The 19,483-nt window shown below is 32.3% G+C and overlaps 1 protein-coding gene across 2 annotated transcripts; it reads left to right on the forward strand.

Moving 5' to 3' along the window:
- The first annotated feature begins 2,611 nt into the window (after positions 1–2,611).
- On the forward strand, positions 2,612–4,712 carry LOC149260481 (putative methylesterase 13, chloroplastic). Of its 2 annotated transcripts, none has more exons than XM_089380108.1 (4): positions 2,612–3,034; positions 3,145–3,288; positions 3,602–3,703; positions 3,938–4,712. In XM_089380108.1, the coding sequence occupies exons 1-4, from the start codon at positions 2,717–2,719 to the stop codon at positions 4,217–4,219; spliced, it is 846 nt and encodes a 281-aa protein (XP_089236234.1). In that variant the 5' UTR covers positions 2,612–2,716; the 3' UTR covers positions 4,220–4,712. The 2 variants fall into 2 exon arrangements, with proteins under 2 accessions (XP_089236234.1, XP_089236237.1); XM_089380111.1 differs by having other exon boundaries at positions 2,620–3,034; positions 3,941–4,712.
- Positions 4,713–19,483: the final 14,771 nt, after the last annotated feature.

Here is a 19,483-nt window from a genome sequence, read left to right on the forward strand (position 1 = left end):
ATGGGGTGAATAATGAACATGTAAAAAACTCGAAAATGAAAATCCTACCAAAACTTACAAAATATATATATAAAGTATACAGATTATAAAATTATAGAAAAATATCGCCATTTTCAAAAAAAAAAATTCAAAAAAAAATCAATCAAAATCAAAATCATCTTTCAGGTAAAGTTCGCAAACATAATTTAACAAAACTTAAAAATTAAAATCATTTAGAGGATTAAAATCACTTCTACCCGGCAGTTGCAGTCTCTTTTCTGGTAGTGTCCATCGACTCTTGAGAAATGCTCTCTAACAAAAGAGAGAGACCTCCAATTCCCACAGCCATTGAGTAGCAGGCCAGCGATCCATTGCAGACCAGAGGAGATTCCAACCTCAAAACGACTGAAATAAATTTCTGGACACCAAAGAAATCAAGCTGTAGAACAGAGGAGAAAACCACCAAAATCTATGCAGAGAAACGCGGCCAGAACTAAGAGTAATAATCTCATACATATCGGCAGCGGAGAATTAAATGCTCGGATCAAATGAGGAGATCTTAGTGCCGAACGTGGGGAAATTCTCTATCCCTGATTTCTGGAAATAGCTTCCTATAAATGCCAGCATCCGTTATAACCGATTAACACTCCAGTGGATCCCCGCAGTTGCTCCCGGGGATGTAGCATCAGGTAAACATTTAATGCGACTCACCATAAATTTTTAGGGTCAATTTTTGAATTATTAATAATTTAGGGGTGGCACAGCTCTGATCTCCCCTCCTAATTACAGCTCAACTCAACCTAATCTTCATGGGATTGAATTGAACGTAGTGGTTCCTTGCCCTTTCTTCCATGACCATGATAATGTTCATGGGATAAGGTGGAGGCAATGTTGGTTGTTTAAGCCTATGTGGTCCTTTAGTTTATTGGCATTTTAACTGAGTATATATACCTTCCAAGAACTCGTCGGATGCCCTAGTCACCCTCTCTCGAACGAGCAAGCAAGAATTGAATAGAGTATAACAAGCAATATTGACTTATAATCTAACGTAACTTGAACTTATTGAGATATGATACATTCATCCCTAAGGGTCTTTCCTTAATATAAAATTATACTTCACTCACTTTTTTTCTTCATATAAAATTATACTTCAATCACTTTTTTTCTTCATATAACATTATACTTCAATTGACTTCGTTCAAATGAGAAACAACTTTATTTTTACATTATATATTTAAAGATTTTAGATATATAGTTTTAGAGTTATTATTATTTTTAGTTAATTTATGGTTTGTGATCAGAAAGATAATTTTTTTATATTTTATAATTATAATTAAAGAGAATTGGTTAATTTATTATAGTTAGAAAAATATTTTATTTTTACTTATTTTGTTCAGTATAAGATTAAATGAAAGTTTTATTTCCTCTATTAAAAATTGAGGATTTCTTTCACTGTATTTTTCCTCTATCTATTCTAAAGATCTCTTTTTAGAAAAATGGTTTTAGGTCATAGAATATAAATCTCATGGAGATGTTTCTAAATAACAATAATGAGCAAACCACTTCTTCTTTTATTTCTGTATTGTTTACGAGGGTAAGAAGAGACAAATTAAAACTCAAAACACTTTAACATCAAATTAGTGAGACCACATATCTCTTTTAGATTTTTTATTTAAAAAACCTATGATGATGAAACTTTGGAAGAGCTGCTTGTTTTCATTTCTTTTAAATGACAAGTCTATCACCAAGATATTTTTTGACAACCATATATTTTAAGAAGTTTTTATAAATCTTTTCTCGTTCTCTTTCATAACTTCATAGTTATGTCCCCTCTATCCTAAATTCTTTGTTTAAAACAACATCAAATAATCAAAATCTTCTTTTATAATGCGTTTTAAAAAAGTCTATTACGAAAGTTGATTTTTTTTAACTATTGATATTAAAACAATATTTATATTTTTTTTCATTTTCTTCCATTGCTTCATAGGTAGGTCTTCTCTATCTTAAATTCTTCCTCTGTAACATCATTAAACAATACATATTAAAATATTTTTTTTCTATTTATTTATAATGGTAATGATCGGTTACCTCAATTTATTATATTTAAATTAAAATTTTAATCATATTATTTATATTCATATTTTTGGAAACTTTTTAATAATAATGATCTTTCATCTTTAACTACATTATATCTAAATTTATATGTCTGAAAACTTTTTCATATATATTCATTTATTATGATTTAATTTAATATAGTGTTACTTTTACCTTTTTAGTTGCTGGGAGTTGCTTTTTATACTACAGTTTATCAGCCAGGACTGTCTTTTAAGTTACATTTACCTTTTTTGTTTACAGTTTTATCAGCCCAGACTGTATTTTAGTTGCTTCGTCACTCTTATCAGCCAGAACTGTATTTTAAGTTAGATTGGCCTATTTCTTTGGTTCAAAGTGTATCAACCCGGACTCTATTTTAAGTTACATTGGCCTACTTTTCTTCGTTATCAAATAAGGAAATTAAAACCTTATTGGTTCTCTAATTTGACATTAGAGACAAGTGTTCCATTTGGTCTATTATTGAAAATAAATAGGCACAAAGTTATTTTAGGTTTTCCTTTACTTTACAGGTTTCTTCCGACAATATATATTTCCAGGTGTCTTCAACTTATTTAATTTCTCCGCCATCTAAATAAATCCATCCTCTCATTTCATATTCCATTGGTTGTTGTATGCATGGAAGATGGAGTCTGAGGAGCCCAAGCGCGCCATAAATCCAGTGTTCGCTCGGACAAGAAAGGCCATCTTGCAGAAGCTGGGAGACCCTGCAGCCCATGTGAACAAGAAATCCACCAACTTTGTTCTGGTTCATGAGGGAGGCCACGGGGCCTGGTGTTGGTATAAGCTCGCCGATCTCCTGCAAAAATCAGGCCACACCGCCATTGTATTCGATCTCGCAGCCTCGGGTCTCCATCCCACGCGCCCCGATCACATCTCCTCCTTACAGCAATACGCAGAGCCCCTTTTGGAGGCCCTGCGTTCAATTTCAGATTCAGAAAAGGTATCACAGATTTAAATCAAAATCTAATCCAATTTTGAATGATTTAAATCACAATGGAATCCAAGTTTGAATTTCTGATGAAATATTGACACTTATCATATGCAATACAGGTTGTTCTGGTGGGTCATGGCCTTGGGGGCATGTGTTTGGCCTATGCCTCCGAGATTTTTGCATCTAAGATTGCTGTTGCAGTTTATTTGGCGGCCCTCATGCTACCAGGGGGATTCGAATCTTTGGAACGACATATGAACAAGGTGAGTCTGTTAAGACTTTATCGGGAATTTTTTCATAAATACCCATGTCATGAATTCAGAATACCTGTTTCAAATTCCAATAGCTTTGGGATTTATTAGAAAAACAGAGTATTTTTTAAGGATTTAAATATTTTTTTTATTTATAATATTTTAAGTTAATAATACTTATAGAATGTAAGAAATAAAAACATGTAATTTAATTGAATGAGTCAATATTTCTTTTTTAAATAACCAATTTCATTCCAGAAATATATTTTTTTCATTCAACCCAGGTCATGAATTCTGATATATTTTTTTCCTTGGATCATAACAGATAGAAACCGAGTTGATATGGAGTAACGCTTCCATATATTCCATCAATTTGTTTTCCAAAGATTCATGCAGAGATATTCTCTATAACACCAGCCCATCACAGGTTGGTATGTAATAAGTAGTTTTTTCTTGTTTTAATCTTAACTCTGAAATTCAGGGAGGCAAATTTAAATTGTTTAAATATTTTAGGTTTATGGTTCAAGTTTGATCCAAAACTTACGCTTGAAATTTTTTATCATAACTTTATATAAACGGGTGTTTTTTGGTTGTAAAAACACTTTCCGACATGAAAACCAGGCCATAATAATATACACATAACAGATTATATTTTGGGCAGCAGGATATTCAATTGGCGTGCACCTTGTTGAGGCCTGTTCCCTCTGCTCTGAGCCGAGCAAAGGCAGAGAATGTTACAGATAAAGGATATGGGTGTGTTAGGAGAGTATACATAAAGACTACGAAGGACAGAGCCTTTCCTGTTGGGGTTCAGGACACCATGATCAAGATGAACCCACCTCACAGAGTTCTCAGCCTCAACTGCGATCACAGCCCTTTCTTCTCGGCCGCCCCAGAACTCCACAGAATGTTGCTTGGGATCTCCGTCGCGTATGGCAGGTGAAGACCATATTCTAAGGGAGGGAATGGTTAACAGAAGTTGAGTTGTGAACGTCTCTCCCAAGTTAGGTATGGAGATCAGATAGTCTCCTCAATATACGACGGCTATGAATGGGTCTCGTGGACTTTGGCAACCATGGAATTTGCTAATTTTGTTATTCTGAAATTTGACTGGTAGCTTTGTAAAGAAATTCATATTCATTCACTATATATAACAAAAATGGAATAAGCAGTATATTCTGTAGAATCGTTCATTCATTCTTTTTTCAATTTTATTGTTATGGCAATAAGAATTCTAATATATTTTACAACTGAAAGCGGTCTTTTCGAGGACGTGTAAGGATGAAGGTTTCCAAATGGCTTGCTTTCAACCAAACAAAACGTTTTAAGAAAGATGCGTGCAAAAGCCACATTCCTGTATTTCTCTATTTTTAATGTTAAAATTTTGGTTGATGTGAAATAATAAAATGCCACATTCCTGAGTTTTCTATTTTCAATGTTAAAATTTTGATAGATGTGAAATAAGATATTATTTATATATATATATACCCTGAAATAATTTGAATGAAAAGAGTAATGATGACTATATATAATGATGTATATTCTTATTCGCCATGAAAGCAATGGCATGTATATGTATACACTTACATCTCCATTTAATGGTATTAAGGAGGTAAGGATATGTATGTTGACACATTTACATCTTTACTTTTTCATTATAATCGACCTTTCATTCTTTGTGCAAACGCATACAACTTTACCACTAAATTATAGTAAATTCTCACTAAACTGATTTTAAGATGTATATTAAAGACAATTCAAAGAGTATGGATATAATGTTGAATAAAAATTCTGAAAATATATAATAAATTATAAATAAATAAATATAAATATAAATATATTTATAAAACATAAATTATAAATAAATAAATATAAATATAAATATATTTATAAAACATAATTTATACCAATTAAATTGAGTAAATATATAAAATTATATATATAGATAAATAAAATTTGTATAAATTAAATTAAAGTATAATTAAAAATATGTCAAATGTTATAAAATAGTATTTTAAATATTTATAAAATACTATGAGAAAGATGATATAGAGGAATCTAGATAGGTAAAAATTATGTCAAATTGTTTTATGCTTCATATTATATATAAAAATGCATTTTACTTTCAATGGTTATGACTTTGTTCTTTTTGAAGTGTGATATTATTAATCTATATGTAATGAATTTTATAGTGGTCTTAGTGGTGGTTAGCATTCCTAGGGTATGCAAGGCAAGAATTTAATGCACTAGATATCGAGGTATGTGGGATCTCCAAATAGACATTACAAGGGGTGTTATCTTTTAATTTCATATGAAAAATTAAAATTATGGACTATAAGAGGCCTTCTTGAAGGAGTTCAATATATAAGTGTTTTTTCTCCACTGAAATTATGTGTTAAATGCCCAGGATTATCGTACATCAAGTATTCGTATATTATAAATAAAACATAACATATACCTTAAAGAGAGGATTATGTTAGATCAAGCATTGGTGTATTATAAATAAACTATAACAAGTGCTTTAAAGAGAGCATAGGGCAGACTAGTTTAATACTTATTTCAAATATTTTAGTGAAATTTTTGAAATTTAAATTATGATAAAAAAATTCTAAATATATTTTCAATTTAAATTTAACTTTTACTTTGAGATAGCAAAGAAAGATTAAAAATTAAAATTTGGTTTAATTTAAAACTCTACACCCTTACTCCTAGCTAATCCTCTATAAAGCATTAAGGGTTTTGATAAATTATAAATCTAATAAAAGAAAATATTCATTTCAAATTTATGTAATAGGTTATTGTTTGTTGTAATAGATGAGGATTGCTTTATTATTAAATTCTTTTATATTTTGATAAGATATAAATTTTTATAATTGTATAGAAAATGAAAATTATTATTTAAGAATATTAAATAAAATGTATATATATTTAAATTTTATGGAATGATATATTTAGTTTTAATAATAAAAAAAGATATTATTTGTTTTATATTAAAAAATATACAAGTTGAATAAATTAAATGATATAAACTACAAATTTAAATGTTTAAATGTATGAATAAGATATGTATATTTAATAAATAAAACAATAAAATTATTATGTATAGGGAAATTTTTTTTTTATAAACAAGTTCATCTCAAATGTCTTTATGAATACTTTTAATAATGATGAATCTTATTAAGAGGAGGAGGAAGTAGATATTTGTCTCTTGAGTCATATTTATAATATGGATATGAAGTAATTGTTATTCTTTAGTAGTTGTGTTTGGATTCTTATGCTCAAAATATATTTAGGTAGTATTTTGTAAAACCTAAGCACTATCATATATCACCCAAGAATAATTAACTTACAAAAAAGAAGAACAATATAAACTTATTGCCCATACAATTGTGTTCATCTATAATTTTGTTGGACTTAATTGTTTTTTGAAGCCTTTCAATTCAAAGAGATAATGTATGGCTCCATTACACATGTCCATGGTTATTGGAGTCCAACCCAACTCAAGAGGAAGGTAGTGACTCTACTACTTACCCCTGTGGTTGTTGTTTGCTTCAACATTAACAATAACCCACTATTGAAACAAAATGTATGTCATGAGTGAAGTCATATAAATTAGATAACATATACATGTATATGAAAAAAAGATAATAGATGTGTGGTAGCAAGTGGGGAAAAAGACTTTAAGTGTGTTGACTAGCATACAAAGTCTAAAAAAACACTACAATATCTATGAAATTTCAAAAACTCATATTCACACACTATAAAGTATAGAATCTATCTTCCATTAAAAATTGCATGCAAACTCAAAATATTTATAATATAAAAGTATAAAAATAAAATGAGACTTAAAAATAGCATTGCAAATATCATCCCTCTTCGTGAGAAGCATCATGTCTTAGACATAAAATTAAACCAAAGAAAAGGCATAAAAATGAGTTCCAGAGAGCAGAGAAGTAAAGATACAGAGAGGATTTTAAACCAAAGCAAATGCATAAAAAAGAGTTCCGGAGAGCAAAGAAAGAAAAGATAGAGAAAGGATTTTTAAATTCAAAGAAACAACCTAACTTCTAAATATATTTTTTTTGTTTACGCAATGTATTGCAAATTTAAATAAAGTTGGAGACCATATGTACGACAATGTACATAACTGCCGTTTGTGCAACAGAAAGATGGGTAACCTAGACCTCATAGACTCTCATGAGCACGCCATAGAGGTCGTTAGGATTTTAATGAAACTACATCTCATTGGTTGGCTAACAAAATGCATTTTGTAATGCAAGTAGAAAGTATTCGTCTAGTCTAATGAAGTGGAGGAATTACTCGGAAAGTTATGGAAATTTCAGTTATATTTATAAGGATTTTTGTAAATCCAAGTTATGGTTATTAAATTTTAAAATTTTAGGTGTCTTAGACGTTTTTGATGGTGCTGAATCCATTTCCACCATAAAAAAAAGACTCAAACTGCCTCTACTAAATTTTTTTTAATTTTTTTGCCCAAATTAAGTAATCCCTTTTAATCATATTTTTATAGTAAAAATGGATTCAACACTATCAAAATTTTCTACTAAATTTTATCTAAAAGACAAAAAAAACCTAGCTTTAAACATGAGAAAAATGAAATGGTTTAAATACGTGTGAGAAAAATGAAATGGTTTAAACACGTGCATATAAGATCATTCGTAATCAAAGGCCATAATTAGCGCCTCGAATTACAAATACACCGGATTAACTTAAGATTGGAACATTGAGAGAGGTGGGCCCTAAGTACAGAGGGAAGTGTGCCCACCCGCAGAGGCACTATGAATTTGAAACTTTAATATAAAAGTATTTATTAAGGTGGTTGTTAATTGAAGATTAAATATGGAACCCTAGAACCTTGGAGAACCGATTTTCACCAAGCTATATGAGAGGAAAAGTAACCACATCATTGAATTAAATATAGAGTAATGTTGTGTGGGTCAAGGTCGACAACTAGATTTACAGAGTAACATGCCGTGAAGGCAAGGCTTTGTAATGTTGAGCGGTCTAAATTTTCTAAGCCAAGCACGCAAGACGCACAAAAAAGATAATGGAAGTAAATTCTGGAAGTTATGAATTAATTACAACCGTATTCTTAAAAAATGAGAGAGAAAAAAATAAATAATAAACAGCTGGAAAAGATAATGAAAAATTTATTGTGTTTAGAGGCTTATTTAATAGTTTAATATAAAAATGATGAGTAATATTATCGATCTAAAAAAGAATAGAAAATGAAAATAGTTGTATAAATAAATAAAAATTACAATACAACTCAACACAAAAAATAAAAAATCCAGCTCCAAAATCTTTTAATATTACACTTAATTAAATATTTGTGAAAAGAATCTTTAATAAAAATCATATTGTATGAATATATTAAAATTCTCAATGACAAATATTTCCACTTCAATATTGTAATATATGAAAATATTATTTTTGTTATCATGTCATGTAAAAACATCTAATATTAATATATCTACTTTGGATCTATCAAGTGCTAAGAGGGATCAAATCTCTTGAGACAAAAATCTTTTTTATTATGAAAAAAGCTTGATACCTCTATGAGTATGATAGATCCAGGGTTAAAATGGACCTAGGCTAGTTCTATGTATTATCACATCACTAAGCTCAAAATAACATTCAAGAATCTTCAATAAAAGGTGTGTTTTTTAATAAATAAAATAATATTAATATAAAGATTTAATGTAATTAAATATTAAATTAATGTATTATATTTTTAAATTTGTGGGAATAAGAGACTTTTTTGTTTGATGATTTTTTGCTTAGTTTATGGAGATGTATATACTTTACTTATCTTTAAATTTGAACATATAATTTCAAAAGACTCATTCTTTAAATTTGAAAATGTTATCATCTTTATCAATGTTTGTATTTAATTAATGAAACATTATTGGACATCTTACAAGAATTAATATGACAAAGATTGTTAATGTCCATGGTGATGTCAATTGTCGTTTTCATCCATTTGATCTTAAAGCCAGTTCATATATAAAGCACTTGAGATGGCCAAAGAGTTGTCCATGGGGTATTAGGCCAATGGTTAAGCACAACTAATGAAATTACCCTAGCATGATTCAAATTTCCATTGGACATTTAACTTATCCTTGTCAATGTCACCAATGTAAGCAAACCATTCCAAGTGAAAGACATTTTTGGAAGTTTTAGGAAATTTTGGTGGAATAAGTATCCTTGCCTATGACTTCTTAACCAAAGGAAGGTTTTCCTAAATATTGTAATTTGGCTACACTTTGATATGATATTCTCATAATAGGGAAGGGTGTCCAGATTGCATCTTGAAAAAAAAGAAAACATATTATAAAAAAGATGATTCAAGGAAGTCTCAACTAAGGTACTAAAGATGTTCTAAATTGTAATGGAGGAAAAAGGGTTAACAAGGCTACAAGTAGTGGACATAAAATAAGAAGGGGAGACACCTCCAAAGCACAATTAAGGTAATAAAATGTAAGGAGCAATTTTAAAGAAGAACTATGCAAGAAGTTGCATGTGATACGGAATTAATGATATTTGATAATCAACATGTATTGTTCAATTGTATTATTGGTAGTTTGATAGATAAAATAACTAACAATAACAACTAGATGATTAGTAAAGTCTTTCAAGGTCTACTTGATTTCTAAAGGTCTATGTTTCATATACTTTCATCGTTTTTATAAATTATAAATGTATGAAGTCACACTTGATTGTAATATTTCTTGGAATCAAATAATTGAGGGAAATCTTTCTCAATTATAAATGTATGAAGTCACACTAAGTTTTAATATTTCTTAATCAAATAATTGACTCAACAACACACATATATCATTAATTTGAAAAAAATCTATTACAATGATTTTATCCACATTAGTTTTTGAAAAAACTTTTAATATATTGCATGAAATTTAGAAAAAATAATCTAAGGAATTATTTTCTTACTTAGATTTAAATATATTGCCCCAAGTAAATTGTATTGTGTAAACATTTAAAAGAAATGTCATCTAACTTACTAACTAAATAAATAAACAGTAAATCACAATGGTTCTATGAAAATCCCTTGTAAATCTTAATAATGATAACAAATTGAGATATATTATATAGTAATAATCATTGATTTGCACACACAATTATATGTGGTCAAAATGTAAGATAACATAAATGAAAAGGGAAGGGAATTGCCATATGCTAAGATAAAGAATTATTTTTATTAATATCCTATAGTCTTATGTCAATGACATAGCTAATAATGCCTTTAGAATGGAAGATGAATGATGTTTTATAAACAGACATATGGTCTACATGGTGCTTTATAAATGGACATATGGACTACTCCCCCTTTTCATGATAGGTTTATTTTTTAAGGTGGTAACCTCTCTAGTCAACACATGCCTCAATATGCACAATAGATGAGATGAAGAGTTATATCAAGTTAGTGCTCATGCCTTAATGCCTCCATTGTAACTCTAAGTTATTGAATGGTACATGAGGGGTGGTGTTGTATAAAATTGGGGGATGGTCGACCCCCCCTCTCATGACATGTATAGTTATTATGGAGAACCCCTCCCTAATTAACACATGCCTTCACATGCATAGTTAACAAGATGAGGAGTTATACGACTGGTGTTTGTACCTTATTATCCTCTTTGTCACTCTAAATTGCGGGTTATTGAAGGGTATATTGGTCGATATGTTGTAAGACCTAGGGTTTTGCCAATATGGTAAGATCTAGGGTTTTCATGGGCACTAGGAATTGGAAATAGATATAGGTCTATCTATTAATATGATTCATATATACAAGCTCAAGTATTTGAAAAGACAATTCCACTACTCTGTTGTTCTCGGAGCATAATGATGTGTTGGGATTTTTATATTAAATTGGAGATCTTATGAATTGAGATTGTAATTGTCTAAGTTTCGCCGAGATATTTTGATATTTGGCTTTGGTAGTGATTTTGATTATATCTATGGTACTTTATCTATTGTAATTGTCTAAATTTCGCCTAGATATTTTGATATTTGGCTTTGGTAGTGATTTTGATTATATCTATGGTACTTTATCTAACTTTATCTTTAGTTTTGTATGCTGCTACGGTTTTGTCAATTCACTTGATAGTGTAGTACCATTACAAAAGTGTTTGTAGTGTGGTCCATGAAGTTGAAAATATAACCATCTCCCTTCCACCCCTAAAGATTTTTGCAATAACGAAAATGTTATCTTTTGTTTGACCCAATCTCCAAAATCTGTTATGAAGATGGGGTTAGCCAAAAAGCCTCATTTTTGAAAGTGTGTGTATGTGGAATTGAAATCTTATATCACCATTGTGTTTAGCTCAGACTTTCCGATAAAATAAACGGTCTCCATCTGAATCGTAGACTAGAAGTTACCCTCCTTCGAAGTTGGTCCATAAAAACAAGCCACGTCAACAAGCAGGTCATGTGGAAGCTACGTGGCCTGCAATAAACCCATCATGTCACCACACTGGGCCCGCCGGCTGTGTCCACATCATGTCGCTTGATGGTATCGCCGCCCACTGTATTCAACATTAACGAGATGGGGTGGTGCTCGGTGGGCGGTGGACAGTGTTTTGCCACTCTAGGTTCCACCTGGTCCCCACTCGTAGCCTTTTGGTTCGTGATTAAGTGATACTAGGCCATGTGCATCGACCTCCGGCTAATTCGTTAGACTTACCAGCGATGACCAACTCATGCGGCATTGTTTTTCTGGGGCACGGTTCCACCAGCACCCATTCTGGCCCCGCTCACACATAATAAGTTTTAAAACTTCATAGCCTATCAGTCTCGGCGGGACACACACTGATAGCACAACGAAATTCAGGATTGAGTGTATGAAACGGGGAGGCGACCACCGCGCCTACACCTGGTAACATGAAGTCCTAAGGTGTGTAACGGCCTGAGGGCCGAATAACTAAACTGTTAAATCACTCCTGGTGATTGCGTTCTAACAATGGGGCATCACAGACCACCAACTTCTTGGAGTTATGGTCCCAAAGCCTGAAGCCACAACGCTTGTTTTACACCGGCTAACCAGTTAAACTATATGAACATATTTCAATCACAGGCCTTAGAAAGAAGTGTGAATGCACATGACTACACAGTTGCTCACATTCAACATGAACCTAAAAAAAGTGGCATTCTCCAGATATGAATTAACATTCATGACAATGGACCGAGCCTTTCCTGTTGGGGTTCAGGACACCATGATCAAGATGAACCCACCTCACAGAGTTCTCAGCCTCAACTGCGACCACAGCCTTTTCTTCTCGGCTGCCCAAGAACTCCACAGAATGTTGCTTGGGATCTCCGTTGCGTAATATGGCAGGTGAAGATCATATTCGAAGGTACAGAATGGTTAGCAGAAGTTGAGTTGTGAACGTATTTCCAAAGTTAGTTATGGAGATCAGATCGTCTCCTTCATATACGACGATTATGAATGGGTCTCGTGGACTTGGGCAACGATGGAATTTGTTAATTTTGTTATTTTGAAATTTGAATGGTAGCTTTTGCATAAAAATTCATATTCATTCGGAGCAGATCACCAATAGCTGGCGAACGGCAGGGATTGTTCAAGAAATGGCGGATTTACTAAAAAGAATCGACTATAAAATCTTTAATCATGTGAAAAGGAATGGAAATCGAGCGGCGGATTTCCTTGCGAATTGGGGTTGCAAGGGTCGAAACAGCAAAATAGACAATCAGTGGATAATGTTGCGGCCCAATAGAGAATGGGAGGAATTGGCCGGTATTATTAATTATGACCATGAACAAGCAACGAATGAAAATAATGGGCAAGCAACAAATGAGAATCATAGCACTCGTGCGACGAACAGGTGAGATGGATCGGCAATCCCAGAAATTTAATGAGTGTCGGCGGGGGAATGATATAATGGGCAGGCAAGCTACAGTACAGCAGAAGTGTGCGACAACAGGTAAGAAACAACCACCACACAGCAAGATAATAAATGCAAGTGATCGGAGAGGAGGAAAAAACGGTATATCAGAATCCATAAATGGAAATGAGGGAAGAAGGATAATTGATAGGAAAGGCAGAGGGCAAAGTAACAAGTGGCAGCGGAAGGCCAAGTTGACAGGTAGGCGGATTAGAGCAAGGAAGATTATAAATGGGAGGCTGCGAAAGAATCGACAACGAGGAAACGGTTTAGGAACTCAGAGAGCGAGGAGAGAAAAGGTGGTGGAGAGCTGGCACAAAGCGAGGTTGCGTCGAAAACTCACTGAGGACGCTATGGAAACCAGGAAGAGAGCAAGGGCAGTAGAGGAACTGGAAGCCGCGGAGCGCAGAGACAGGGATAGAAAGGGCAAGGCGGTAGCGAAGGAAGAGACTGTAGAGGAGATATATGAAATATATGATGACTCTGAGGAAGAGGAGGACCGGCAAGATCAAGGCAGGCAAGGTAAGGAACGAGGCGGAAATGTAGGAGGCTGGGATACCCAGCAAACCAGTGACGAGCAGCTAGGACAGCGGGAGGGAAAGGTAAGGCAGCGCGGCAGACAGAGAGGAAGAAGAGGCGCGGGTAGCGGGCTGGAACCGAGCAGCAGGAGAGGCAGAGGAACGAGCAGATACGGAGGAGAGAGGGGAGGACGACAGGGGCAGAGAGGGAGACCGGGTAAAAAGACAAGCCGGTCGTTGGACAAGAAAATTCAACAAGCAGAAAAGGCGTATAATCAGAACACGAACCCAAGAATCAGGAGAATTATCCAGAATATGGAGGAAGATGCGCTGCAAGCTCAGTCTGACTCAGAGATGGAAGATTGGGAGTTTTTACTCCACGACCCTGGCAACACTAGGGGTAGAATGTCTTTATTTAAACAGTCCTTGCATATCTACTGCGTGATGAAGAGATTGTTGGCTAAAGCTTTGGAACAAGCTGCAACAGAGATGACAGAACTAGCGCAAAGAGTCCCCAACCTAAGGAGGGAGCTGAGGATCATTCAAATTACATTGGAGATGCAAGAAAAGAAGCTTGAGGAGATTCAACAAATGATAAGGGAAGAACAACAGAATGCAAACAAGGAGACTCACCAGCGACCAGAGGCAGAAGCTGATTAAATATAGATATGTATTATTTTTTATGAAGCTGCATAGTATAGATAATTTCAGTTTGTTTCAAGTATTAGAAGAGGAAAATCGATATATGCATGCAAGTAGAATTAGAAATCTGCAAGACTGTCTAGTGTATTTAGCTTGGATAATCAGACTATGGATCTTCTATTTTTGGTCGGCTATTAAAAACTTTAGGTGGCTGAAATACTCGGTTTCCCCAAGAGGACAAGTTGAAAGCAACCTTACTCATAATGTGTATTTTTGATTTGAAGTAATAGAAAAAGGAGAGCAACACCGCAGCTTACAAAAAAAATTCATATTCATTCACCATACATACCAAAATGGAATAACCAAAATATTTTCTGTATAACCCTTCATTCGTTCTTTTTATATTTTATTGCTTTGGCAATACGAATCTTAATATATTTTACAAATATTTTCTGTATAACCCTTCATTCATTCTTTTTAATATTTTATTGCTTTGACAATACGAATCTTGATATATTTTTTTACAACTGAAAGCGGTCTTTTGGAGGACGTGATAACGTGTAAGAAGGAAGGTTTCCAAATTTCTTTTGCAACCAAACCTAACTTTTAAAGAAAGATGCGTGCGAAAGTCTCTTTTCTGTATTTTTCTATTTTTAATGTTAAAATTTTGGTACATGTGATATATTTTTTTACAACTGAAAGCGGTCTTTTGGAGGATTTGATAACGTGTAAAGCGATCTTTTGGAGGACTTGATAACGTGTAAGAAGGAAGGTTTCCAAATGGCTTTTTCAACCAAACCTAATTTTTAAAGAAAGATGCCTGCAAAAGTCTCTTTTCTGTATTTTTCTATTTTTAATGTTAAAATTTTGGTACATGTGGAATGAGATTATTCTTTGTTTATATATATAAATATATATATATATATATACCATGAAATATTTTGAATGAAAAGATTAATAATGATGTATATTTTTATGTGCCATGAAAGTAGTGGTATGCATAGGCATACACTTACATCTTCACTTAAAAAGATTGTGTTAAGTGAGGATATGTGTGTATATATAGGTTTATATGAACACATTTACATCTTTACTCTTTCATTATTGATGGACTCTTACTCTTATTCTTATTCTTTGTGTAAACACGGGTACCTGTATAAAAATGGGTTGAGAATTGAAGTTGCAATACAGATTTTCATTATACTAATTTTAAGATAATTAAAAAAATGTGGATATATTAAATTAATTATATATATAAAAATTAAATTAGTGTGAATATATATAGATTAAGAATTGGAATTGGAATAATTATAGTAAATTTCACTATACTACATTTAAGATGTATACTTTAAAATGTATATTAATTTTTTTTAAAACCAAATCATAAATACATATTTTATATATATATAATAATATGTGTATTATTGTATACATATTGATATAATATTATTAAAACAATAATATAAATAAATCTGGATAATTAAAAAATTATATGTCAATTTATTTCATGATTGAAATTATATATAATATACATTAAAAAAAACCATTTTACTTACAGGAATGTTCATGCAATGGTTAATGACTATTTCTCCTTTTTGAAGTGTGACACTATTAATGTGTATGTGATGAATTTCATATTAGTAGTAGTGATGAAATTGACATTCCTCAAGTGTCTGGCTCTAGAATTTTATGCACTAACTATTGAGGTATGTGTTTTGATGTTGAATTATGCGAACATATACTAGAGAATAGCACACATGCAATTTGGAAATTAATGTGCATAATGTTATGTTTACTAAATGGATCTTGCAAATGGTGCTATCTTTATTAGTTATTAAGGTATGTGTTTTGATGTTGAATTATGTGGACATATACTAGAGAATAGCACATGCAATTTGGAAATTAATGTGCATAATGTTATGTTTACTAGATGGATCTTGCAAATGGTGCTATCTTTTAACTTCATTTGAAGAATTAGGGACTATAAGAGTCCTTGTTGAAAGAGTTAAACACTTAAGATGGGTGTCTTTTTAGTACACGTGAGAATAACACACATGCAATTTGGAAATTAGTGTGCATAATGTTATGTTTACTAAATGGATCTTGCAAATGGTGATATCTTTTAACTTCATTTGAGGAATTATGGATTATAAGAGTCCCTGTTGAAAGAGTTGAACACTTAAGATGAGTGTCTTTTTAGTACACGTGAGGTTGTTAGGTTATGTGTCAAGTGCTCATAGTTATGTTAAAATCACCCATTGGTTATTATAAATAAATGATTACACGTACCTTAAAAAGAGCATAAGATAGAATTTCATCCCTAATATATGTGTGGGGTTTAACATCTATTTCAAATATTTTAGTAAAATTCTTAAAATTTAAATTATGGTCAAAAATATAATAATTTTTTGTCTCTTACTAATTCAAAATATATTAAACTTCAAAAAATTAAAAAATATATAAAATATATGAAAGTAAATATGAATTAAGAATAAAAAATCATAAAAAAAAATTAACTAAATTCATCACACATATATTAATGTTAGAAAATTTTAAATATATTACAAATTTAAATTTAACTCCAACTTTAAAGTGGCAATGAGATGTAATGAGATGTTGTAAAATAATTTTTGGTTTACTTTAAAACTCACACCCTTATTCTTAACCTATGTTATACTTTAAAACTCACACCCTTACTCTTAACCTATGTTATAGGTGATTGTGAAATCAAACTCTATTGATTGTTAAGAGTTTTGATAGGTTATAACTCTAAATAAAGAAAATATACCCTTCAAATTTTCTTAAGAAGTTTATCTTTGTTGCGTGTTATATTTTGGATGAGGATTACTTTATTAGGTAGAAAACTTGTTTTATATTTTTTTATAAGATTTAAATTTCTATAATTATGAAAAAAATATTTAAATCTAATAAAATTTTAAAACATTATAACTTCTATTATCTTAAAAATTATATAATTGGAATAGATTAAATGATAAGAATATGCATTTTTTTATAAGCTATAAGTTTAAATAACTACATCCCGTCGCTTGACCAACAAGATACATAACTACCTTGTCTATGTAACATAGATCGTTGGGATTTTAATGGAACTACATCCCGTCGGTTGACCAACAAAATGCATTTTATAAGGAAATTCGAGAGTTACGTGTACCTCGTTAAGTGGGCCTGCTAAACGTGAGGGCTTTGAAGGCAACATGTGGAGATTACCCAATTTTTTTTTGAAAAATAATGTGGTTTAAACACGTGCATATCTTTGTAATCAAAAGCCATAATTAGCGCCTCGGATTACAAAAACTCTGGATTAAGGTGGGTTGGAACCATGAGAAAGGTGGGACGTAATCTTGGAAGTTGGAGGTATCCGTGTCTAAAATAATCAATAGCTTAGACATGGGCATATCAAAGGCCATAATTAGCGCCCTCGATTTACAAAGACTCTAGATTAAGGTGGGGTTGGAACCTTGAGAGAGGTGGATGTAATCTACGGTGGGGTTGGAACCTTGAGAGAGGTGGATGTAATTATGGAGGTAGGCCCGAGGTTAATGAATTTGAAATTTAAAGATAGAAGTTGTTGAGATTGAATTACAAGTTATTTATATATCTAATTTTCAACCTATTGGATATATTTTTAGTGGTGTAGTTTAAATTACTAATTTATCATGACAAAAAAATATCAATATTAAAATATTTATTAATTAATCATAAAATGTGAACCTTGGAAAACCCAATATTGACTCAACCTATATGAAAGGAAAAGCCACATCATTGAATTAAATATAGAGTAATGCTGCGCAGATCACAGTCCACTCCTAAATTTTCTTAGTAACATGCCGTGAAGGCAAGGCTTTATAATGTTGAGCGGTTTAAATTACCAGTCCAACACGCAAGTGTGACAAAAAAAACAATGGAAGTAAATTATGGAAGCAACGAATTAACTCCAATCGCACGCATAAAAAATGAAAAGAAAATCAATAACAAGAGGAGCTCAATGGAAAATCTGTATTATCAGTGAGTTCAAGATAACGTTCGAGAATTTTCAATAAAATGTGTGTTTTTATAAATAAATATATTTATTATAATATTAATATAAGAGTTTAATTTAGTTAAATAGAGAACTGATATATGATATTAATGATTCTTTTGTATGATGATTTTTTTATTAATTGATGGTGTATATATATTTTTTCCTTTTAATTTTAGAAACATGTATTTTAAATTTGAAAGTGTTAAGATTTTTATTTATGTTTGTAGTTAATTAATAAAAAATTATTGGACATCTTATTAGTGTTAATATGACAAAGATGGTTAATGTTCATGGTGATGTTAATTGTCGAGGTTTCCTCCCCCGATGAGGTAAACGACTTTTGGTTGAGGGGGTCTTGGGATCCCCACTCCCAGCCACTTGTATTCCATGTGATTGTTAATGCGGGTAGGTGTTGGGCACTCAGCCCAACGAAGGACGCTTCTGGAGAATGTAATCTTAAGCAGTATGCTTTAGCTGAGGAATGTTAGTGTTTGGTTGTGGTGGGCAATAAGAAGAGACGTCACACAAGGTGGTGACAGTTACGCTTGTTTTTCAGGTCTGTGCACAAGCCAAAACGCCAGGGTGCTGAGGGCTTAAACAACGAAGTTGACCCCTGTGTGTGGTATTGTTCTCAGGACTTCGTTTGGGACTCGGGAGCGTCACTGACTAGAGATTTTTCTTTGGTAGGTGGTTAGCTCTCTTTTCATCATTTCTCCTCCTTCCCTCGGTTCCTCTCTTTCAGAGCTAGTGGCGTCACCTTGGCCTATGAGTGTGGGTAATGTGCTTCCTCTCATGCTGGTATTTGTTGGTTGTCTTTAGTTCCCTTTTTGGTTGTCTTATTGTAGCTATTTCTCTTGTAAAAGGGTGGCATTGTTGGTTCAATATAGTTGTTCTCACATGCTGCAGGGTTGGGACTTGGTTCAGTGTGCTTGTGGGGTTCTAGGGGTGTGAATTCGTTGTTGTACTTAGCTAGGTTCCTCGGGCCCCTGTGAAGTAATCTGGGCTTTCATCTGCAGAATTGTGGTCAATTGTGCCCTCCCTTTGCATTTGAGGCCACAATTTGT

This window comes from Pinus tabuliformis, chromosome 6 (genome assembly GCF_031772625.1).
Source record: "Pinus tabuliformis cultivar Carrire ecotype Pingquan chromosome 6, CPIR1, whole genome shotgun sequence".
Taxonomy (NCBI): domain Eukaryota; kingdom Viridiplantae; phylum Streptophyta; class Pinopsida; order Pinales; family Pinaceae; genus Pinus; species Pinus tabuliformis.

Coding starts and splice junctions, on each gene's coding strand:
- LOC149260481 (XM_089380108.1), top strand. CDS start 2,717: ATGGAGTCTGAGGAGCCCAAGCGCGCCATAAATCCAGTGTTCGCTCGG. Junction 3,035..3,144: donor CAATTTCAGATTCAGAAAAG/GTATCACAGATT, acceptor TATGCAATACAG/GTTGTTCTGGTGGGTCATGG. Junction 3,289..3,601: donor TGGAACGACATATGAACAAG/GTGAGTCTGTTA, acceptor GGATCATAACAG/ATAGAAACCGAGTTGATATG.